The sequence below is a fragment of the Phragmites australis genome, chromosome 6 (genome assembly GCF_958298935.1).
Source record: "Phragmites australis chromosome 6, lpPhrAust1.1, whole genome shotgun sequence".
NCBI classification, from domain to species: domain Eukaryota; kingdom Viridiplantae; phylum Streptophyta; class Magnoliopsida; order Poales; family Poaceae; genus Phragmites; species Phragmites australis.
In genome coordinates, this window is record NC_084926.1 from 35,810,188 (window position 1) to 35,834,651 (window position 24,464).

Genomic DNA, 24,464 nt, shown 5'->3' on the forward strand with positions numbered 1-24,464 from the left:
ACAAAACTAATACTAATTAAATAGTGCAATATACAACTAATATGCATCTTTGTTGCTACTGGACACTATCTTCTACGGTTCTACCAAACCTAAGTGATTAAACTAATTAATCAAGTTAATTGATTAATTATATTACTTTAATAAAACTAATTACCTAGATTAAATCACGTAAATTCATGTTACTATATTAAGTAAAGAATCTAATCACACTTACTAATAAAAATTATATAACCCAACTAAATCATTAATTTAAATACTCTAATTTACCAAAATAATATAATTAATCAAATGTACTTGAATGAATTTAACAATATACTGACGAAATGACTAATATACTTCTGAACGAACTAAGAAAAATCTAATTATAATTACTAATTAACTACGTAATTATATTACTTTAATAAAACTAATTACCTAGATTAAATCCCGTAAATTCATGTTACTATATTAAGTAAAGAATCTAATCACACTTACTAATAAAAATTATATAACCCAACTAAATCATTAATTTAAATACTCTAATTTACCAAAATAATATAATTAATCAAATGTACTTGAATGAATTTAACAATATACTGACGAAATGACTAATATACTTCTGAACGAACTAAGAAAAATCTAATTATAATTACTAATTAATTACGTAATCTTAAAACTTACCTTAAGGAAATTGAGCGCGACTGCTGCTCGCGTTGATCCTCTCCGGCTGCCCCCTCTGCTCGAGCTGCTTCTCCTAGCGTTGCTCCGCTGCTGCTCTCTTCTCTCCACTGCTGCTCTCTTTTCTTCTCCCTTCTCTCCTTTGCTGCTCTCTTCTCTTCTCCCTTCTCTCCTTTGCTGCTCTCTTCTCTTCTCCCTTCTCTCTTCTGCGAGCCAGGGCTTTTATTAAGCGCAAAAGCAGCATCCCGCTGGCACGCACACACCGAAAGCATCGACAGGACGTGAAAGTGACATGATGCACTGAATTCGGCAACTGAGGTGCCGAATACGGCACTGTGGGCCGTATTCGGCACCTCAGTTACCGAATACAGCAGAGTACAGGGTGTATTCGGCAACTGAGGTGCCGAATACGGCCCACAGTGCCGTATTCGGCACCTCAGTTGCCGAATACGGTGGGCCCGCGGTGTTTTCGGATTTTCAGTTTCCGAAATTCAAATTTTGGTATTTGAGATACCGAATACGAGTGCTAGATTTGCAAATACGTCGACATGTTATCTAATTTCGCAAATACGGTCGCGTATGTTGTCTAAATTTCCAAATTTGCCGAAAGAAACTGAAGCAGGCTTAGCACAGTAAAATAAAGCACAACAAATTCACACAATTTAACATATTAGCAGTCAGTTATGTATACTGTTCAGGTGCACATGCAAGTTTTGGTTAACTGTCTCCATTTGCATTTACTTGGATCATTAAAATCGCTGGAGATTAACACACAAGAAAGTGGAGTTACACTTCGGTGCTCCGGTGGTTTGACAGATAAAATTTTATTTGCACAAAGGAAAGAGGAAGTGACCATTAACAGGCTCTGCTCTTCGTAAAATGGCTCCAAGGACGGCATAGCAGGTACTCTGCTTCAATTACTGGTCCAACGACAAAGGACTAGCTTCACAACTCAGATGTATCATCTATGCATGCAATTGCTGTTAAAATAAAATAAAATACTCTCACAAATAAATGTATTATCTTTTCCAATGCAGAATAAATAAAGAGCAACAAGATCATTTGATCTACTTTCTTAATTTCCGTGCACAAATCTAAATTGACCTATATTTGTAATCGGAGGGAATATAATTTAGTAGCCGTTGGGACCAAAAATCATTTGAAGAGGGAGAAAGACTTCAGGACTGTAAAACAAGAAAGGGACAAATATTTTGAGACACGAAGCGCTATGTTTGCAGGCAACAAAAGGAAAGCGAATCAGAAACAATAGTTCTTGTGTAATTTGTAGGTATCATCTCTCCCTTTACTATCCAACCAAGTCAACAAAAAGATCGGCGAAAGTTTAATCAATCACTTCAATAAGAAGATATACCCAATACACCCAGCAATCAATTGAATAGATCTATAAAACCGAACATATTCTATGGTCAAATGGCATCCGATGGCAGCATCTCCTGACTTTCGCCACTCCAAAATCAGGCAAAATATAATGTAAGAATTGTGGCGGAAGTGGAACAAATAAACAACTAGGAAGCAATGTCCAGCCTTGGCTCAAAAGAAAAACCAGTAAACAGCTGTAGCGGAAACCTCTTCGTCACAGGGCTTTTCACTGACCACTTCCACAGCTTCTGGTTTATTTCAAAGGTGAGAAGAGCTGGCGATCCATAGCTCTGAATGTAGATAAGATCATCCGCCCCACAGCTTGCAAAAACATCGTCGAACTCACCAAATCCTTGAAAAAACTTGTAAGGCATTCGAGCAACCTCACACCACTCTTTGTTATAGAGCTCCCAAATGCCAATTCCCTTGATGATACCTGGCCTATCTTGCCTGCCAATGCCGCCAACCAGCACAAGCTTCTCACTTAGGTTCATCAACCGGCCACATGTAAGAGCACATGGCACTGGTATAGCCACGCTCATCAAAGAAGTATGGTTAGGTCTTGCAGATAGATCATACATGACAAGACAATGGCGATGCTCATTATTGTTCATGACAACTCCCGTTGAGTACACTAAGTAGTAGAGGACTCCACCACAGATGACACACTCATCACCTCCTCGCCATCCGGGCAACACTCCAGTAAAGGGAGTCACCCAATTACCAGAGACCGACTGGTACAAATGGATGGCAAACTCCCACTGATAATACTCAGATGGGACCTGGTTGCTTCTTGCCACAGCCACAGTGTATTGGTGAGAACTCCTGTCCACAGAAAAGGCAAGAGCACTGTAATCAGCCGTTTTGCCACCAGGAGCATCGAGAAGCCTCTTCCAGTCCTTAGTGATGGGGTTGCACACCATGATGCGGCGCCTGTTCTCACTGTCCATCAGGCACACCAACCCAGCCGATGAGGATGTAGACCAGTTGCTCTTCTCAATGCAAGGGAAGTCAAATCCATACCACTTGCGGAGGCTCGGGTCATAGGCAAAACCTGACACCTCTTCCTCGCTGCAAGTAAACATGAAGTACCATGGCTTCTGAGGCACCATTTTGCTCCAAGTCTGCCTCTGGGCATGCACAATCTCGTGCCACCTCTTGCAAACAGACCCAGATCTTATGATACTTGCAACAGGCAAGAAGGAAAGAACCTTCTCCAAGAGATCATCAGGGAGAATGGCGTCCAGCGACACAGCCACATCTCCATTCCAGTCATCGTTGCTGTCCTCAGTAGTTGGTCTGTATTCTATGACCTGAGCACCAATGTTAGAAGGATACAGCTCCCACTCTTCTGACCCCATTGCCAGCATCCAGTGAATAAAACAGTAACTAATATAAGATCCTGCAAGTGATAATATTTCATCAATCAATAAAATAAGGGATGATGCTATAGCAATATGGAAACCTCTCAAATATTTTCAGCTCAACAACATTTTTTTTACTGAGTATGGAGTGTATTTACATAGAGCAGCAAATTTAAGGTCAAGTACTCAAGTTTAGCCTCCATATGCACATCAACGAGGGGGGAAAGGCAGGTGGAACGGAATGCAAATTCGATCAAAACATCTTGATGGCTGTCTACACCTCAGAAAGGGAATTTCACAGCTCACCACAACTGACAAGAACCAAACACCAAAACTGTTGACATTTCTTTAACAGACTAAATTCGCCTAAATGAAGGGGTGACTAGTCAAACCTGACCAATCTAACCTTTCAACGACACAAAAAGACAGTAAGATTAACAAACAGGGGAGCTGCTCTCAATCCTTTTTTCTCTTTACATAGAAACCCTTTTCAATCTTAGTGTTTTTTTTCTCACTAAAATTATACAAAGAAATGTGAGAAAACAGCTATTAATGAAACGGATCTTGGGAAAAAGAAATAGTGGAAACATAAACAGTAACCTCTCCATCACAAATGGAACCTTTTTCTTCGAAGAGAAAAAAAATGGAATTTTTAACACCACATTCAATTTGCCGCGGAAAGGGCCACATCGCGGCCATTGAAGGCATAGACAAATAAAGCAACCAGCGGAAAATTGAATGTGGTTGTCAGTTGAACACCCACCCAATCCTTCTTCCTTTTCGGAAAATTTGGATTCGATAGCTCACAAAGCAGGTAAGAGATCTATCTCCCAGAACAAATTGCATCCAAGCAAGTTAGGGTTCCTTACCGACGACGAAAGAAAACAACCCTGAGTCTGAATTGGGATGGGTCACCAATCCAATCGACGCGTCGGCGGGGGAAGTGTGACTGGCTGCCTGGCTGCCGTTCTTCAGTGGAACCACCAGAGTGTGGCGGCCGCCGCTCTTCTTCGTCGGTGGAACGAGGAGGTTCGCGGCGGCCGTATCGAGTGGGAGCTGCGATTCGGTGTTTACGGAGGGAGACTCTGAGCCAGCCTGGTGCTTCGTCTCGGCCAGTTGCTAGGCCGATCTGGTGGGGGCGAGTGGGTTGGAGAATGAGGGGAAGGTGAGGAGCCTTTCCGCCCTTCTACTCCAAGAGATGGATGGAACAGTGGGCTTCCTCCTCCCCCTACGTTAGATCAGGGCCCCCATCCCCATGGTGTCTAGCGGAGCGCCCCCAATGGCGTATATATGAGCGAGGCAGGGTGGAGACTAGAGAGGGAAGAAAGGGGAGGTTGCTCGCTTCAGGCGGGGAGAGAGGGGGGGGGGGGTGCTGAGCGGAGCAGGAAGAGGGGTAGAAGAGGGAACGAAAATTTCTGGTTTAACTCCACCTGACAACGGTAATCTTAAAGGTTACTGTTATAAGTATGTTCTTTTCTTGACATGTCTATCTGAGCTGATGGGAAGTAAATTTCATCAGACTCAGTCCTACAAAACACTTTTTTTTCTTACAATGATATATGTTTTTTCTCTTTTCTCTTTAATTTAACTGTTAGATCAGAAGATATATAATGTAGATAAGATCTTATGATGATCTTTTTATATACAGTTTTATAAAATTTACTTTTGAGGTAATGAGTATCCACTACTTTTTTTGGAAGAGCATTCACATGTCAAATTTTTTACTTTCTTGCAGAGTTTGGCCTCCAATGTTTGATTCATGTCTTTAAGGTAAAATTGATGCCGACGATTGAGCCAGAGATTTTGATTTATAGTGTGTGTGGTTGATCAAATAATTGTTGTTGCATACAACATCATATGCATCCGTTACCATTTGAATTCGGTGTTAAGGTGTTCATTCAGTATTGTCTCTCTTAGCACCTTTTATTTTGAAAGGAGTTGATGTCCATATATTAAATGATGGCATCTAACTCTGGAGTTTTTATTTCTTCGTCTTTACAAATTATGTTTAAAAAAATAAGCCTGGAGGATCTTTTTTTTTAAAAAAAACCTTTCGTTCATTGACCATAACCCACAATTTTTCGGCTTTGTAGCTTTATCTTGCGATGCATTCACATTGGATGCAAAACATTTATTTTTAAAAATAAGCTTCCGATGGGTTTATTTCAAATTTTACTAAGAAAAGGTTTAACAAATAAAGTTGATTCCAGCTCTTCCGCATATTGCCCCGTGCTTTAGACATGGAGTAGAGCATGTACAACAGCGTCGCTCTAGTTGTATTTTTTCCTTAACATAAACAAAGTTCTCGACGTTCGAACGGAACAAAGAGATGATACAAGTCACCTCTTAGCTAAGAGATATTTGGACAATCTGTCTGTTTGAAACGATGACATCCTAAGAAAAAAGATAAATTATACTTTAAAAACTAATTGTTCTAAAAATTATCTTAATTTCTATCTAAATATACTTTAGATTTATCTAGTGTATCTACTCTACTGCTTAAGAGAATTTCAATCTACTATAATAAGATAAATTGTAAATACATAAATGCAAAAATGTAAATAAGATAGAGACACAAATTTGGCATAAGAAATTGTTATCCTATGGTATTAGTGGCATACAAGTCACCTTTATATCACATTGAAGCTTCACAAAGTATACGCTTCAATCACCAAATCTCTTCCGGTCACGACTCTTGACCTACCAAGTCACCAAGATAAGATCTCAAGCATGATGAATCATCAAGCCACAAAAAGATGTCACTAACCTCTTTTCCGATCACTTGTGCACCGTCTTCACTTCGGAGCTTTAGTCACAAAGACAAGAACTTCCGCGTCCCCGCACAATCTTCTTGCCAACGCTCCACACCAAGGGTCAACAAGTTACCAGTAAGTCACCAAGAATTCAAGACACTGACGTACTTCGTGGTACACGTTTGGATCACTCTTTGATCTACTCTCTAAGTTGCAGCATATAGCAATATTTCTCTCTAGGCCTATAAGTACTAATCACTCTTTAATGGTTGCTAATTGATTTAGATAAACACTTTTAGCATTTTGATGGTTTGGATGTCTTCTCAAGTGTATATAGGATTCTCTGGACTCTAGCAGCTTCAAATGGCCGAGTAGGTGGGTATTTATAATCTCAAACTCGTCAACTAGCCGTTACTCTAACGACTCAACTTTACTGTAAACACCGGACAATCCAGTGATAACAGTAGTATAAGCACCAGACCATCTGTGTGTATAACCTCAAAAACTAGCCATTAGAACCTACTCGGAACCACTTCTGAACACCAGATTGTTCGATGTATATTTCATCTCTATCACCGAACTATCCGGTGTGTATACTTGAGCCTGACCGAGCCAACTTCTTCACTGTTTAACTGTTTAGTGTATTGATCTTCTGATCACCGGATCTTCCAGTGTGTATAGATTCATCTTCTTAGGATTTTTCACACACTCTGTTAAATACTCCGGTGTGAGCATTCGTTGCACACAGCATTGATCACCAGACCATCTGGTATATTGATCTTCACTCTTTAATTCTGGAAGCATCTATGTAGGAAATACTTTGGTGTCTTCAACTCCAAGCGATGGACCTTCCACTATATGGAAACTTCTCTGGCTTTTTTCTGACAAGAATGTTCCGGTGTGTATAGCTCTCTGAGCACCGGATCATCTGATGAGTATAACACACCCGAGAGAAATACTTCGATGTGTACAATTATGGTATGACCAGACCATCTGGTGTAGTTATTTTTCAAACGAATTTTGTCCCTGCTTCGGTGTTTCTTGATGTATTGTATCCATAAGACCTACTAAAATATATTCTTAACAAATATATTAGTCCTAAGAACTATATTATCATTCATCATCGAAATCATAATCATAACCTAATAAGATCATTTTCGTTACATTATCTCTAATTATTAAATAACATTATTGTTTTTAAGTGAAGTTAGATAAATATGCATCTTGAGTGAGAGAAAGGCTACCTTTGACAACTTTAGCCGCCACTGATATCTTGATCAGGATGGAAATTATTTCTGCGACGGGGCTTTCCTATGCATAGATCTTGATGTCCCGTCAAAGAAGGTCACAGCACAAACCAGGGCCACAAGAGAAAGTTGGATGAGTTCTATTTTATGATTGGTGCGGGAGGCACCATGGGCCACCTTTACCAAATTAACCCTGCTCCATCTGCATCACTCACACAAGTCACCACAAAATTGTTTATCTCATGGCCCATCCCCTCATCTCACTTCTTGTTTGTTGCGGCCGTCTCTATCCCATGCACGCTTCCATGCTCCTCCTTTGTAAGGTTACGAAAGGTGTGACCTCACCTGTGTCTAGGGTCTCAGCTTTGTTGCTATGTTGTGTGCACTAAAGAAATGGATTTGCTCATTGATTAAAATTTCAGCGAAATTTTAAGAATTTTGAAGATAAACAAAATATCTAATTTTAGAAATTTTTACTGACATGTAAGACCTACAAAGCAGAAGAGAAAAATTACCAGGATTTCGACAAAATTTCATGAATTTCGGTCTTTTCGTCGCTGAAAAAAATTATAAAATAAAATTGAAATCCATGGATTTGCTAATGCCATTAGTTAGCTTCTCATTTTGAAAATCGAATGCTAAGAAAAGAAATGCTCATGTTTGTGCACACAAGAATTTTGCAAGAATAAAACGGTACACCGAAAATCCAACGAGTTTCCTCGATTCCAATTATGAAGCTAGATCTTTGTAAAAGAAAAGAAATTTATGTGACTCATTGTATGTAAAATGTCTGGGACTGGATTCATTGTGATATGGCTGACCGGCGATTCCTACATTTGAAGGGAATTACAACCTACAACGGATGGATTTTGGTGCTTTTTTTTAGGAAGATATATTGCGTGGAACGTTAATTGTATTAAGCCTCTCGAGCAGTATAAATACAATACAGAGACTTGTAGGGTAAGAAGTCTCTCTAAGAAATAAGACAGGTATCCTGGGATTACAATCAATCCTAAACTACCATATCTGGAGATATCCTAAATATACTCTAACATTCCCCTTCCCCCGGAAGTGCAGCGGGAGCGTCGCAGATGATAAGACTGAAGAGGAAGACGAATGACATCCCCTCGCAGCTGAAATAACATGATGCAGATACTGTGGCTGGAGAAACCGATGAGTTACTCATGCAGATGGTAGCCCTTTGTACCGATGTCGAGGTAGCTGAGAGCCAGACGAGTAGCTGTGGTCGAGGATGCCATGCATGAGATAAGCGTTGTCGACGTAGCTGTAGTCAGGGTTGCCCGGTCAAGTGAGTCGCACTTGAAGCCACAGGCGCCAGAGACGCCATAGAGATGGACGCAGGGAGGTCCGAGGGAAGAAGATGGTGACACAGATGAGACAATCGTCGAGGAAGAGGTAGATGCTAAAGTCGATGCAGTTGAAGTCATCGAGGACGAGACGTGCACCTGGTTTGCCAGACCCAGAAATGCGTCGGGGATGAAGGCACATACCGATGTTGCCAGTACTAGATGCACGAAGTTAAGGAGCCTAACCATGCACCAATGTCTGAGGGACTAGTAGATAAGGCCTCGACGGTTACAATGCACAGAGTGGCGAGGAGGAGAGTGCCAATGCATCTTGAGGTTCCCGAAGTAGATGAAGTAGTCGGGAAGGAGACTTCGACGTTGACGAAGAGGTTGTGCTGGACGAAAGTGGTAGAGTGAGATGGAACCAGCGGCCTGGAGCGATGATGCCGATGTCTGAGAGAGTGTGGTGATGGTGCTCGAAGAAGTCAGCAAAGAACACCCGAATAGTGTGACAAAGACCAAGAGCGCTGACGACTAAGGCAATGATGCGCCGAGAGAGGCGACGTCGGTCGGCTGAAGCGTCATGGTGTGCGGGATGGTGATGTAGGGCGACGGTGGGATCCTTTGTTCGAATGGACCATGCCATGGAGGGTGCGACGGCACAGACCATGGGCGGCAGCATTGTAACCCAAAGGCAATGCAGCGGTAGCCCTTGTTCTCGAGAAGGGGCTACGCGCGTACTCGAGGAGGATGAGAGCCACTGCAGATCGATCAGGAGGAGCTACATGCGATTGACTGATCAGACTGAGGGTGCGCGAGGTGGTCGAGGCATAGGCATCCCAAGTGGCAATGATGATGAACCAACGATGAGCGTGTGCAGACAAGGCAGCCAGGTGACGGCGTATGAAGGTGTCCCTAGGGCGTCGTGTGCCCAGCCGTGTCGCACGAGTGGAGACGAGTCGATGGGCGGATGGCATGCGAGACACGGAGATAGGCGTCACTCCAGCGCGTGGAGACGGGCGATGAATAGACGTGTGGACGGGAGACGTGTCCCATTCACGAGCATGTGGAGACTTGCGACGTGGGAGATGGTGACGAAGACCAACGATGTGTCCTGTGCGCGAGGACGTGGAGACGTGCGCGTGGAGATAGGCAATGCATGAGATGGTGGTGGAGACTGGCGATGTCCAAATGCATGGAGAAGGTGGTCAGTGTCGAAGCCGAGGTCGGAGGAGAGGTGCGCGAAGACGACGGGCGGCGGGTGACAAAAACTGATCTTGGATCGGAAAAACCAAATAGAAACACCAATCAATGACTGGTGAGAGAGCAACCCCTGATCAACAGATCATGAAAAGACTCTCTAAGGCAGCCAATCAACATGATCGATGGCGTAAACCCTAGGTACGGATGGCATTAATCCAGTAGAGATCATGGAGAACGATCTCCCAGAGGCGCACGGTGTGGAAGCTAGTGGCAGCTAGGGTTTATGACCTAAGATTAGAACCTAAACTCGTAATACCATGTAGAAAATAGATTACATGGAATGTTGATTGCATTGAGCCTCTCAGACCGTATAAATAGACTATACATACTTGGCGGTAAGAAGCCTCACGAGAGATAAGACAGGTATCTAGAATTACAATCAATCTTAATTATCATATCTAAAGATATCCTAAATATACTCTAACACTTTTAATTATTGGACGAAGAATATGTCGCTAAATACTAACTATTATAACTATGTACTCTACCATAGCTCATACAAGAAAAATCTTAGTATTTTCCTACCCACCAATGTACGAATCTTGTACTGTCACATTGGATTACCATCGAATTAGCATGACAGACCTACCGAGAGCAGCGAATGTGCTACTAACGCATTGGTTGTTTCGCCGATGGACGTATGACCGGTCGGGAGTTTGACTCTCGGTCTCGTATCAGGGTTTGTTCTCGTAAATAGAATTTTTTTATAGCCTCAAGCACCTGTGAATCACAATAAGAGTGTAATATGCACGTCATTTGCAGAGCCTGATGTTTCGTGAATCTCTTCATAGACATGTGTGTGTATAGGTGGTAGATCTAACATGTGCCTTAGAGTATGCGTGTGTAGAGTATGATGTGCGTTTGAACGTACATTTAGATACTATAGCTTGCACCCAATGTTGAGACTTAAAAAAAACCCTACCAAGAGCATTGTGACTAAATAGAGACAAGACTCCAATGTATCCACTCTTGTTTCATTCTCTTTTTTTTTTTCACTTATTGTCTCACTTAGGGTGCGTTTGGTTGGTACCTCCAATCAGTTCCACCAATTTTTTGGCACGCCTCAGGTAATTAGCTGCTATTTGGATTGGTTTCAACTTTTGGTAAGCCTAAGCACGCCCAAGTATTTCTTCAGTCGACGCGGGTGAGAACCAGGGCGAGCAAAACTCAAGGAATATCTCACTTGGCAACATCTCACTTATACACGGATTTCAAAACTCATATATTAACAAGTTTTAAATTACTATATCTACTAAACTGTATATCTAAATTGTGATATGTTTGCACCGATATATTCTTTAGAATTAAATCTACAAAATAATATTTCACCTAGGTATATTTCATTAGGGAAAACAATGACATATGGGTCCCATATGTCATGTCCACAACTTTGATAAAATTGGCAAGGCTGAAATCCAAACGTCATTTTTTCTTCTCAGTTTTGGTATTGCCCATGAATTGGAAGGCTGTGATCCAAACAGTATTTTTTTCGTCTGCATTTTGGCATTATCCATATTTTGGTGACACCAAAATTTTAATGGGGCTAGTTAGAGTTCAAACCAAGCATGCCCTTCCTACATCTATGATTACATAGACACCAACTAAATTGACATATTAAAGACGTTGATTTAGTTATATCCATGACTAGACAATGCATATCTGATTCTTCCACCATAAGCATATCAAAGCCACGTTGTGGTAGGGACCAATTAATGAGTCAAGAGCATGCAGCAGGCAAAGAAGCTTTGCATAGCTTTGTTTTCACACACTAGATGCAGTGGATACAAAACAAAGGGACAAGCAAACTACGTGCATGCCCTGAATTCTTACATAATCCATTTGATCTTAAATACTTGATCTTTTAAATAAGACATGGACTCCGATGCTTAGCTTTGATCACTATTTTTTATTATAATATGTTTATAAAATCTAATAATTTTGTGGTGTTATAAAAAGTATTTTAAAGACAAATCTACATATATGATTGTAATTTTTGAAAGTAAATATTTTAAAAACTATTATTAGTCATGGTTGTAAAATTTGACCATATCTTATTTAAAAGATCATGTTTTTATGACCGGAAGAAATATATAACAAAACTTGCATCCATCATAGCTGCCAGGTGCCATGGCGTGAAGCTGCCAATGCATGCCTTATTGCCCTTGGACACACCAAGACCCATGACACACGCAATCTGTCCCCGTGAGCTAGCACATCACATGCCCACAACTCATCAACCTTATTTGTTGCTGCCCACTGCACTAGAATCTAGCAATCTTCCCTGATATATATAAATGCAACTTCTGAGCTGCCGTTTCTCCTCTCATATCACTGTTCCAAATGACTAAAAAGAGGACGTGTTTGCCCTTATAGGGTGGTGATGAGGTTGCTGTACATTCCTATTTTGAGACTGGTTGTAGATGTTGCAATGTTTGGCCTACCTTTCCTTCTTTTTTGAACAAGGGTTTGACTGTTTGAACAAAGACATACTATACTAGTACTTTTTAAGCCATTGAATCACCACAGCACTCGCTCCAAAACTCATGTTAACCACGCCATCTTCCCAAAGATTTCAAGTTGCAATTTTTAAAGGAATAGGAACACGCATGCCGAACCATTTTTCATGTCTAAATTGGAGCCACCTGACAGCATCATTATTCTTGTGGTGGCAAAGCAGTAGGATCTCAACTATGTTCAAAAATAAAATGAAAGGCATGCTAGCTAGTGCACTAATGAGAATGTGCCAGTAAGCATGCCTCAGTGCCTTTTTATGTTGCATGAGAAAGCTAAGATCTTGCTTTCCAGCTCTGAGCTAGCATGAGTCAGATGCAGGCAAGATGTTAGTGCAAATTACAATCGATAACATAGTAACTAGAAAGTTCTTAGACAAAGCGTTTGAGTCATCCACCAAAAATAGTATCAAAGTAGAGATCAAGAATGCATGGAAAGGGCACAATTTTTAGGTAGTGGCTCCTCCACTTGCATTGCCTAAACAGCTAATACTTTTTCCCCTATTCTACTGCAACCTGCTCATTCTTTCCCATAGATATCGATTCATGATAATGGTATCTTAGTGTTCCCCATGCAAATACCCGAAAAATATTTGGTGCAAATGTTCTATTTGGTTCAAAGGTGCAAATTATGATTAGCTTGCTGAAATACATCTAACGAACAGAAATGAAAGAGAAGAGTTTAACTCTAGTGGACATTAAAGTAATAAGAAGCCTGGTAAAAAGAACTGGCAGCATCTCCCATCTCATCCGTCCTCACATCTCCCTCCTCCGGGCTTCCTCCGATTTGGACCCAATAAGACTATCTTCAACCATATTCCCTTCATTTCGTTCCCTTTCCGATTCTCTTTCCCGTTCACATTTTCTTTATTTTCTTTCATCTCCAACAGCTTCCCTTCGAGGGGAATCGCGAAAGGAACGGAGAGAGAATCCCGTCCTGAAGAGAATGACTCTGGGAATCCCATCATGAAGGGAACCGTGAAGGAAAACCGTTGGGAGCGCTGAAGGGAACGGGAATCCCTTCACGACGAGAATCTGCCCGTGAAGGGAATCCCTTGGCTTGGTCTAATCTTCTTTGTGTCGACAGTTAAACCTATGACTGCCGCGTTATCAACAACGTGCTTCTGGTGCCTCACCACCTTTTTCGGTGAAAGATTCATTTTTAAACTCAAAAGTATTTATATTTGAAGTTCAAAATTTGCATCTACATGTTTTTACCTCAATTGAAAGTTCAAATTCACACTGCATTATTTTCAATTGAAAGTTTCTGTCTCTAGAGGAAATTTCTCGCGTCGAGGGGATCGACAACCATCGCAAAGATTAGCAATGATCATCTGTTAGACGTGTCTTGTGTCTTAGGCATGGTCTTGTAGCAATTAGTATATCTCCCGCGCTTTGCTGCAGGTTGCTTAAATAATAATATACTCGTATACTCACCCACCAATAATTCTAGACTATATACAATTGCTAGTGAGTGTCATAGAAATATGACTTTTCATAGAAGGGTGCATTTTTGTGAATAGTGTTTAAAGTTACATATATTGTGCAATGATGCGTAGCTCACCTGCGTGTTTGAGAAAAAAAAATTCATATACTGCCACCATTTCAACGAAAAGTTGTCTAATCATAGTATGTCAAAGTATTTAAGATCTAACGGTAAATAGTCTAATTAAGTCTTCTAGGTTTAGAGATAATATGTCATAATGTATAATGCGGTTCCTGCATTAGGAGTCTTAGGCCAACTTCAGTAACTACTTTAAAATTTTATCCTCTAAAATACTATTACAGCATCTCCTATCACTATTACAGTATCTCTCGTTCCATCCATCTCTAGCAGGTAATCTATATCTCATTCCTTATCTTCTCTCTCCTATATTAAATTCTTTTTTCTTCAATCGATGCCTCCTTCTCTTCTCTATTCGTTCAGCCCCGTCACCTCCCCCGCTAGCGCTCCCCGCCTACGCCTTCTCCATTGGCGTCGAATCCCGTGCTCTCCTCTCTCCCTCCGCCACCACACCCCCTCCCTTCCTCCCCCCACCGCGCCCCCTCCCTCCCTCCGCCGCACCCCTCCCTCCCTCCCTCAGCTGCGCCCCCTCCCTCCACCCACTCCGCCACCGCGCTCCCTCCCTCACCCACTTCGTCGCGCCCCCTCCCTCCCTTCGCCACCGTGCCCCCTCCCTCCCTCTGCCGCCGCGGCCCCTAACTCCCTTCTCCGCCGCGACCCCTGCCTCTCTTCGCCGCCGCGTCCCCTCCCTCCCTCCGCCGCCGCGTCCCCTCCCTCCCTCCGCCGCTGCGCCCCTCCTCGAATCTGTGCGAGTCACCGTCAATCCACGTCGCCACCTCCGCCTCCGCCACGACCTATTCCGCGAATTCGTGGGAGTGCCAAGCCGTTGCCGAGTGGGCCCTCGCATAGTGTTGCTACAGAGCATTTCCTCCGGCAAATATGCCGCTCCTCTCTCCTCCCTGAGCAGTCGCTACATCACTGTAGAGCTTGAAGCCGCCTCCGCTGGAGCGCAGATGCGGGTGCACGGAGTCCGTATCCACACTGTAGCAGTGGAAGCCGACTCCACTGGAGTTGGCCTTAGTAAAGAAGGACGATGTGCAACCGCAACCCGTTGGGAAGTGTCAGGACTTCGCCTCAACCAACACATCACATGGAAGAACATGAGATAAGAAATAAAAATATCTTTAGCAAGAGTTTTGAGATGGAAACACTGCAACATCTATGGGAATGTTGACAAATATTTTGCCATCAAGAGCACGTCCATTAGCTCCACCAGGAGAGGCTTGTAGATGGATATCGGCATCAACTCGCTGTCCTCATGTCCTTGTCCTTGTCTAGAGTGACATTAATATTAGCCATCCAGGACATTTTTCATCTCAGGGTTCCAAATATTCATGATCAAATTCTTGGATCAAAGAGGAGGGTTTATTCAAAATGTTTTCACCTTTCTTCCCTCTTTCCTCGAATCGTCAATTGGATTATCATGATAATGCCTTTTTTTTCCAAGAAAAAGTCATGATAATGTCAAGCCCTGTAAGTTAATTAAAATAAAAATATGTGAATGCCCTGACAATAAATAAATAAATATGTGAATGGGAGTATGGGACAAAGGTTTATATCATCAAGTATAAATACTTCTGTCAACAATCGCAATAGCATCGCAATCCCATGATATGTTTCTGTCAACTTCTTGCTATTGGTGATGTGTTCCATTATTGTTCAATTGAGCTTGGGAGCTAGAGAACTTAGCTAAGAAAACCACCAGATTCTTAACAGCCACACATGAGCAAATAAAGGAGCTCTTCTACGGTTCACTCAATAATATTATTAGCACGATGAAGATGAACTTCTACAATTATATACATACCCCGATAAACAAATAGCACCTTAAGTTTGTCTGTTTCCTCATGGTTTGATTCTGTGCTCTAGCTTCCTACCTTCCTCCCCTTTGGACCTCCTGGGTCCAGATTTGTACAGCCTTTCCTTCTCTTTATTTAATATATAATATTAAATAAAAACAGATAGCACGCTCATGCTAATGGGGGGCCTCCATGCCTCTCGGAATCCTGAAATGATGGTCCACAGGGTTTGGTCAGTTTGGTAGTATACATTTGTAGTGAGAGCATGAGGGGATGGCATGAAGTTCTGACAATGTGTTGATGAATGATGAGTGTGTTCCAACGACGGAATATCTCATGATGTTTGCCATGCTTTCACCTTTTTCTGAAGCCTCTCAGCTTTCTTCTACAATGGACCTACTTTCCATGGAGAATACCAGATTTTGTTCGTCGGGAAATCAGCTTTTCCAGGGAAGTAGGCGAACTGAATGCAGAATTGTTCAGGATTGCACTCTGCTGTACCTTTTGCTTTGACCTACATCTTACATGTTTGATAATCTTTTCGAAGACCTTTGGGTCAAGTTGTTATGATCAAACCAGCGTGTACTCCAATTTCAAGCCCTGCAGAAGTACATTTTTTCTTATAGTTAAGCTTTATTCATGATTTAGAGAGAACTTGACAAAGCTAGAGGCATGAGAATTTACTGAACCCAGCATTCTAGGTATACCTCTGTGCAAACAATATTAGAGCCTGAACCTGAACCTGTGACTTCACATTGAGCAGCCCATGGGATTTCGTGATCTGAGGAAAAGTTTGAGTAGCATCTTTTGTCAAACATTGCAAGACAGCACACCATTTTCCAAAACAAAACAAAAAATATAATAGCTGGACTAGTACAAAGCAGAACGCAGAATTAGTTGGCCAAGCACATTGAACTCCAAAGGGCAAAGGCCCAGCTCCCACTTTTTCAAGTCAACTTTTCTGCAGCAAAAGCTACACTAAACTGCGAAAATGAGCAGGCAAAATGGAAACAACACACGGGGGCCACCTACCTTCCCCAATCCCCAGAGACCATGGCATACCTTGACTATCCCATTGGCAAATAGTAGAAATGATACGGCACGCGTGAAACAGCTTTCTTCGAATCTTTGTGATAATTTTGCACCACAGTGATAAAATCTTCCACGAAAGCATTCTGCAACACCGCCTGAATCTGTAAACTGCAGTGCAACACCAGCAAAATATCTCACCGGTTCAAGCATTTGTGTAATCAGCATATTCGAGGTTTAACCAGATCATTAGCCCACAATCATCCCACAAAACATTAGGTCAACTTGGGTGTATTGCACATACACACAAAATACAGAACATACAAGATCTTGAGTTCTCCAGGACATAGCATAGTGGCACAAAACAGATGTATTTATCAAAAGTAGTACATTGCACATACAACATGGATACAAGCAGTAACATGGGATCCATACAGCACAATCTCAAACTTCAGAGACCATCTTCAGTGAACCTTGGCTGTCGCATGCCTGGCTGGCCTGTGCACCCTAACCTTTGGCTTCTTGCATGCCAGCTTCCTCTCAAGCACCTTGAGCTTCTCGCTTAGATCTGTGATGACCCCCATCTGATCGTTGCCAGATGCGAGAGGCTTCTGCAGAAGCTCTTTCAGCTTCCGGTTTTCTTCAGCCACCTTCTTCTTGTCACTATCCTTCAGAACATCAGGAGTTGCAGAGACAGATAAAGCTTCTTCAGAAGCCTTATTCTCTGTCTGCACGCCGGCGTCTTCTTTCGGTTTATCATCTTCCCCTCCAGCAGAATTTACTCCTCTTGCGTGCACTGGAGTATAATTCGGCATCTCATTGCATCCATCTGTCTCAGACACCCGCACATCAATCTCTTCAGCGGAATTTTCTCTCGTCGACCCTACCGGAGCTTCTTTCAGTGTCTCATTGCATTCATCTGTCTCTGACACGCACATCTGAGTGCAAACTATCTAAACAGTAGTGAGCTTTCTGTGTATCAGTTTGGCTCTCCGATGATACCTTCATCTTAGGCCTCTCATATCCTGAGATGGCACCTTCATGCACACATGACAGCTTAGAAGAGTCCAGTTCTGGGAAGACTGTTTCAGCCCTTGTATTATCGTCTGTCTCTTCTCCAAGGTTAGGATGGCTCTCCTGAATGTCAGGTTCCTTTCTTGATGCCTCAAGAAGAGGATATTCTCCATTTGCAGAACCTCCAGTCAGCTTGTCAACAGTAGGCTCAATTTTCTGATCCGCTTTGGTGAGTGGTCCTTGCCAGAAACCTTACATTGCACTGCATCTTCAGACTCCTCCAAAGCAGTTTGTTCACGGGCAGAGTCGACTCTGATGTTAGTCCCAGCAAGGCAGCCTGCTCAGGCTTTTCTGCAACTGCAGAAGCAGCAAGTTTTGTATCATCCATTGAAGCCTCTGGTGTTTCATCTGGTTCTTTGGTCATGTCTTGCGTGGTATCCACAACTTATTCCTGAATGTTGATATCCCTTCTGGTTGAACATCTACCTTGGACATAACAGAGTCAATTGTAGGAGTTGGATCATGCTCATGTGGCCCTGCATCCTTCGAAGATTTCAGTTCTGGGCTTTCTACACCTACAGCTTCCCGCCTCTGACCTCCCGCTGAGAGTTATCAAGACAGTGTCAATATCTTCTTCACAAATTCTATCATTACAGAGCTAATCATCTAAAGAAATAAAAAGAAAACTCACTTTATCAGCTACCAGTCCACTATCCAGAGATGCTGTAGTGGCTTCAGTGTCAGTGGCAGCAGGTGACACCACCGTATTTGGTTCTTCAGCATGGAGGTTCTGCCCAGTAGAAGCAGTGCATTGTTTCAGTCCAGTAGAGTCCCCTGAGAAGCTACATCATGCAATGGTTCCATGGAGTCCACTAGTGGCACCTCTTGTCCTTCACCCTAGGTTGCTGCTTTCTCCTGTTGACAAAGCACTATCAATACCCAATTGTAAGGTAAGGCATTTTCTTAAATAATGAATGGTAGCATGAATGGAAAAGACAACTTACTTCTTCAGTCACTTCTTGCCATTGAAACGAAGTTTGATTCTTCTATTTGATGGTCCTGGTGGTCAGCGGGATATTCCGGCAAAGCTGCATCACTCATTATATCCATCGATACGATGAGTATTTAAATCTGTCCCGCAGCTCTCCCCTGTTGAACATGAATATTTAAATCTTAATTGTAAATTAAAGTTAATCATTTACGAAGAAATTATATGCAGACAACAACAATGACAGTTTTTTTTAACTCTTTTACGGTGGTTAATACTACTTAGAGGTGAAAAATAGTATAAATTTAATCGACGATCCACGTAATTAAATATTTTTTTAATTATATAAATTTTGTTAAAATTACCTACCATACCTTTTAAGACTACAACAGTAATTTTATTAAAATGATTTTTTAAAAAAGGACGATGAAGAGATGAAGAGATCGTGATAGAGTGGATTGATGGCGGGATGAATGGGGTTTAAGTTTTTGTTTCATATCCTTCGGATTCTTGCTGTTGAGGCCTGATCGTGGAGCTCGAGCGCTGCTGCTTGCAGTGAGGTGCCGGGCTGCGTTTTGAGTCTCTGATGGTGGAAAAATGAATGAGCGTGAAGTGTGCGACCGGTTTTGATTTCTGCTGGGCCTTGGTGCTGTTTTATTGCGCACTAATGCGAGCTTGGGCGGTCGGCCATGGCAGACGGGAGAGAGAGACGACGACGTCTGGAGGTAAGAGATGAACGAGTACGTGCTGATGCAGTTGGACCTGGATGCAGCTTGGGCCATGTAGTCTGGTTGTGGCCCCAGGTAGAAAAGGAGGTGATAGGAAACGATTTGGGTCTACTAGTATGGTCTCAAATGAGACCAACGGGATGGCCTGCTCCCTGCCTCTTCTGTGCAGAGCAAGAAGAAAAGGGAAGGAAGAAAAAAAATGAAAAAGGAAGAAAGAGAGAAAACAGGAGGGTGAATGACGTGTGGCGTCAGAGCCCATACGTAAGGTTAAGAGAGAAGAATTGACGGTTAGATCCCAAGGAATATTCTAATGGAATATTGTTTTTGGAATTTCGGAATTAAGGGATTTATTGAAAATTAGAAAAGGCTAAGAAATTCAAACGAGCTCAGAAAAATAACAAATGATCTCTAAAAAATCTAGAACAATCCATAGAAACATTTTTTGAAAGGTTTTGGGTCCAAATAAAATAGTTTTGTTTCAAGAAAACATTTTTCATCGATAAATTATAAAACCCTAAAACCCTAAACTTTATCCAAGTAAATTTGTTATAGTCATCAATAAACTAACATAATATTTCTTTCTTTCAAAAGGTTTGAAGCAAGACCCCATACATCAGAAAATAAGTTCTAAAGGCACACTTGACACACTAGGTGACTTTAGATAAAGTAACTGATAACTCCTAGCTTTTTTACCAGCATCACAAACTGACTTAAGGCTATATGACTCACTTGCACAAATCAGCGTTTAAGTAAAAACATTTGAAAAGAAAATATAGTTAGATTTCCATCCATCTTGACTTAACCCACTAACTAACACCTCAACCAAAGTTCCATCTACTAAGCTTGAACTCTCAATCATAATTCCCACCACTATGATTGACAACTCTCAACTATAATTCTCACCATCACAGTTGATCTAACTAACCAAAACATCCAGTTATAATTATGGTAGGTTTTCAGTGCCGCTCATGACCGTGAGTACAGCTGAATATTCAGTTTTAACTGCAGAGGTTATACTTTATCCACAAGACGTATCATCCCGTTTTGCTGAGCATCCGTTGACCGACGGATAACTCTTACACACTATCAAGGTGTACGCTAGGAATCCACTACAAAGCCTTTACAATACCCCCTTTCAGCACATGTCTACCCGCTAAGGTTTCACTTCCGCGTGATTTCACCTCAACAATGGAAGCCCCCTCTTGCACCTTTTGGATCCCAAGACATCGTCCATTCACCGCTCTTCTGTTTGGTCTACACTATGCTGAGAGTAAGCAAATTACTTGGCTAGGCCCGTCCTATTTCAGGCTTGTGGTTGTACTATAAACACAGAAATATCACCCCACAAACCAGTCCTTAGATTTGAGCAAAACTACCACTTTCCAAACCATACATTCCGTCATACCACATGCTCAAATCCCTATACCATGTTGCTACAAAAGTTATACCATCATATTTTATCATTGTTACATAGGACCATTATCAAGTTCGTAAAGCATTAATCATGTTTACCATCCCAAAGTAAGGCTAAGCATCATCTACCCATCCATAACCCAAAACTATACTAAGGCGATAAGGATGATAAGGGAAAACTAGGGTAAAGTCTAACTTTTGGGATTCCCAAAAAATTATAAGCATGCATGTTTATAAAACAAAATATTTAAAAATTAGGATAAAAATGATCAAGAACACAACTTGCCTTCACTGAACTCAGTTGGGTCTTCAAAATCTTGATCCTGCAGACCTCCTAGTTCCTCCGAAACGTTGGCGTCTACTCGCAACATACGCAGAAAAACAATAACACATAAACACCAAGATCCAAAAAGAACCAAACATCACACAACAAACATCATCATCACAAGATTACACTATTCCAGAATATTCGGTGAAAGAACGAGTTAAAACGGAGCTACGGTTTACAAGTTATGATTTTCCAAAGATTAGAACAGGACTGAAAAGATTATCTATAAATGAATTTATGTTGCTAGGAATTTTCTAGGATTTCCAAAGCCATCTATGATTTTTCTGGGATTTTTTCTAAAATTTTCTATCATTTATTTGAATTATGAAAATATTTAAAACCATTAAACATAATTAAATAAATCTATAAAACATTTTCAGAAATTAATTTCTTATTGATTATTATTTTTAGATTTATTTTTATACTGAAAACTATTTATTGTGCAATATATAACTATTATGACATCATCAAAGCAATTAAAACAATTAAAAGAAAAGAAAATGCTGACTGGGCACTCAAAACGCTGATGTGGCTAGATGAGGTGGCAAGCAGGGTGACTAGGATTATGGAGGACACATGGCCTTCGGCTATTGGTCAAAGGGGTATGAGGGGATCTAATCCTCACCGTCGAATCAAGATCCTACGGTTCAGATGCACTGGTGCTCAGCTTCGGTGGAACAGAGGGCGGCGGCGTCTCTCCCGTGGTGGCGCATGGCCGGAAGCTTGCCGGAACGGCGCTCCGGCGACCTATCTACTCTGGTGAGCGGCGGAACATGGTCAGGGAGGCACGGGGAACTCACCTAGGCCACGTGTCGATGTCAGAGAGGTTCCAGAGAGGCTGGTGATGGCGCACAGTGGCTTGGAGCTTCGGCTCTCGACGGCGATGAGCTCTGGCGACGATTTGTTGACGTGAAGATGGGGAAAAGGCTCTGGATGATCTGGGGAGTCTCTAGGGTCACAAATATATAGGCGGGAGGCTCTCTTATCTCGAGTTCGATTCGGATTTTGAAAAAAAGGCGGCAGCGGCTCGAACTCGAATCTGGTAGTTCAAACGCACTTGGGTCTCCATCTCTTGGGTAAAAGATCGTGCGTAGCTTATGGATTCTTCCTTTCTTTGATCCATAGCTCGCCTCTATCTCTATCTCGCGGATTTGGATGGATTTCAGGCGGGCAGCAGATGAATTCAAGCGCACAACACGCGATTAGCTCAGGCTTTGGTCAATCCAACGCAAGCTCTATCTTCTAGAGGCTCGGGCGATCCCGTTTGGCGATTGGGCTGTCAATCTCCGACTCGGACTCGGCGACGACGGCGCTGGCGCGGGCGGTGGCCGACTGTTGCTCTGCGAGCTGAAGCAGAGGAGAAGGAGGGAAGAGAGAGCAGTGGGCTGGGCTGGTTGGAGCTGGGCCGAACAAAGAGAAGATAGGGAAGAGAGGTGGGTCTCGGTCCATTTCATTCTAAAAGCTCTTTTTTTCTTTTTCTCTTATGTATATACACATGTATACTTATACTTACATATAGTGTATATACCACATATAGTTTATTCTAGCTCACAAAATCAAGCACTCAAACAAGCAATCAATATATACACATATATAAATATTCTTTTTACAGAAAAATATCCCTCAATGTATATATGTATTTATACACATAACACACATATTAGCATATATGTATATAAATGTATAAAGCACATATACACACTTAGGGTTTTATTTAACTTTTGCAAATTCTTTTATTTTCTTTTGGAAAAAGTTTTTGACTTTCATGATTTTATGAACTTGGGCTGTTACAGAGGGCAAGGTTGTGGACTTTTCGGAGGATAGTCAAGGCATCTTATGGTTTAGGAAGCGACTTGTGGTCCATAAGGTCCATGAGTGGAGGAAGAAGATCTTGGATGAAGCCCATGACTTATTGTTGTCTATTCATTTTGGGAGCACCAAAATGTATTAAGATCTCAAGCAAAGATTTTGATGGACTCGCATGAAGCGTGATATAGCTCGATATGTCACCGAGTGTGATGTTTGTAGGAGAGTGAAAGCCAAACATTTCAAGTTGGCTGGTACACTCTAACCCTTACCTATTCCCTCTTGGAAGTGGGAGGAAATTGGTATGGATTTCATTACCAGACTACCTAAGTCCTCTCGAGGGTATGACTCAATTTGGGTCATTGTGGGCTGGTTGACCAAATATCCTCATTTTCTTTCTGTCAAAACCACGTATTCTTCCAAGCAATATGCGGAGCAATACCTCGCTAGAATAGTTTGTCTCCATGGTAGTCTCCGACCGTGGATCCATCTTTGTCTCCCATTTCTAGAAGAGCCTTCACGAAGCTATGGGAACTGAGTTGTTCCATAGCATTGCCTACCATCCTCAGATCGATGGCCAAACGGAGAGAATGAATGAAATATTTGAAGATATGTTGCAAGCTTGTGCCCTCATGTATGGAAAGCAATGAGAGATTTGCTTGCCATTTATCGAATTCTCCTACAATAATAGTTTCCAATCAAGTATCAAGATATCCCCATTCGAAGTGCTTCATGGAAGGAGGTGTCGAACGCCTCTAAATTGGTTCGAGTCCAGCGAAAGGGCTTTTCTAGGTCTGAATTTGGTCAAGGAGTCAAAAGAACATGTCCTAACCATCCGCAAGTATCTTCTCATAGCTCAATCTCGTTGGAAGAGTTATGCAGATTGTCGCTGATGTGAGCTTGTGTTTAAGATTGGAGACTTCATTTATCTTAAGGTGTCTCCCCTTAGAGGAACGTGATGTTTTCAAAGAAAAGGAAAGTTGGCACCGCAATATGTTTGCCCTTTCCAAATTACTGCTCGGTGTGGTGAGGTGGTCTTATAGATGGAGCAACCTCGACCCCTCTTTGCCTTGCATATTGTCTTCCATGTCTCGCAATTGAAGAAATATCTTTGCATCCCAACTAAAGTTGTGACAGTGGATGACCAAGAACTTCAACCCGATCTTTCTTATTGTGAGCATACTATTCCCATTATTTATGAAGCCAAATGGAAAACGCGGTGCAAATCAACTAAGTTCCTCAAAGTTCAATGGAGCAATCATACCGAAGATGAAGCGACGTGGGAACATGAAGATAAACTTCGTGTTGATTATC

At 41.9% G+C, this 24,464-nt stretch overlaps 1 protein-coding gene and 1 pseudogene across 1 annotated transcript; both read right to left on the reverse strand.

Moving 5' to 3' along the window:
* Nucleotides 1–1,938: 1,938 nt before the first annotated feature.
* LOC133922322 (F-box/kelch-repeat protein At3g61590-like) lies at nucleotides 1,939–4,773 on the reverse strand. Its single transcript, XM_062367606.1, has 2 exons — nucleotides 4,271–4,773; nucleotides 1,939–3,439 (listed from the first exon to the last, which is right to left on the reverse strand). Exon 2 carries the CDS (start codon nucleotides 3,405–3,407, stop codon nucleotides 2,184–2,186), a length of 1,224 nt encoding a protein of 407 aa, XP_062223590.1. The 5' UTR covers nucleotides 3,408–3,439; nucleotides 4,271–4,773; the 3' UTR covers nucleotides 1,939–2,183.
* Nucleotides 4,774–17,337: 12,564 nt separating this feature from the next.
* On the reverse strand, nucleotides 17,338–18,751 carry LOC133923172 (uncharacterized; annotated as a pseudogene).
* Between the last annotated feature and the right edge of the window lie 5,713 nt (nucleotides 18,752–24,464).

Bases quoted from the DNA above. Each gene is read 5' to 3' on its own strand.
- LOC133922322 (XM_062367606.1), bottom strand. From the start codon at position 3,407: ATGCTGGCAATGGGGTCAGAAGAGTGGGAGCTGTATCCTTCTAACATT.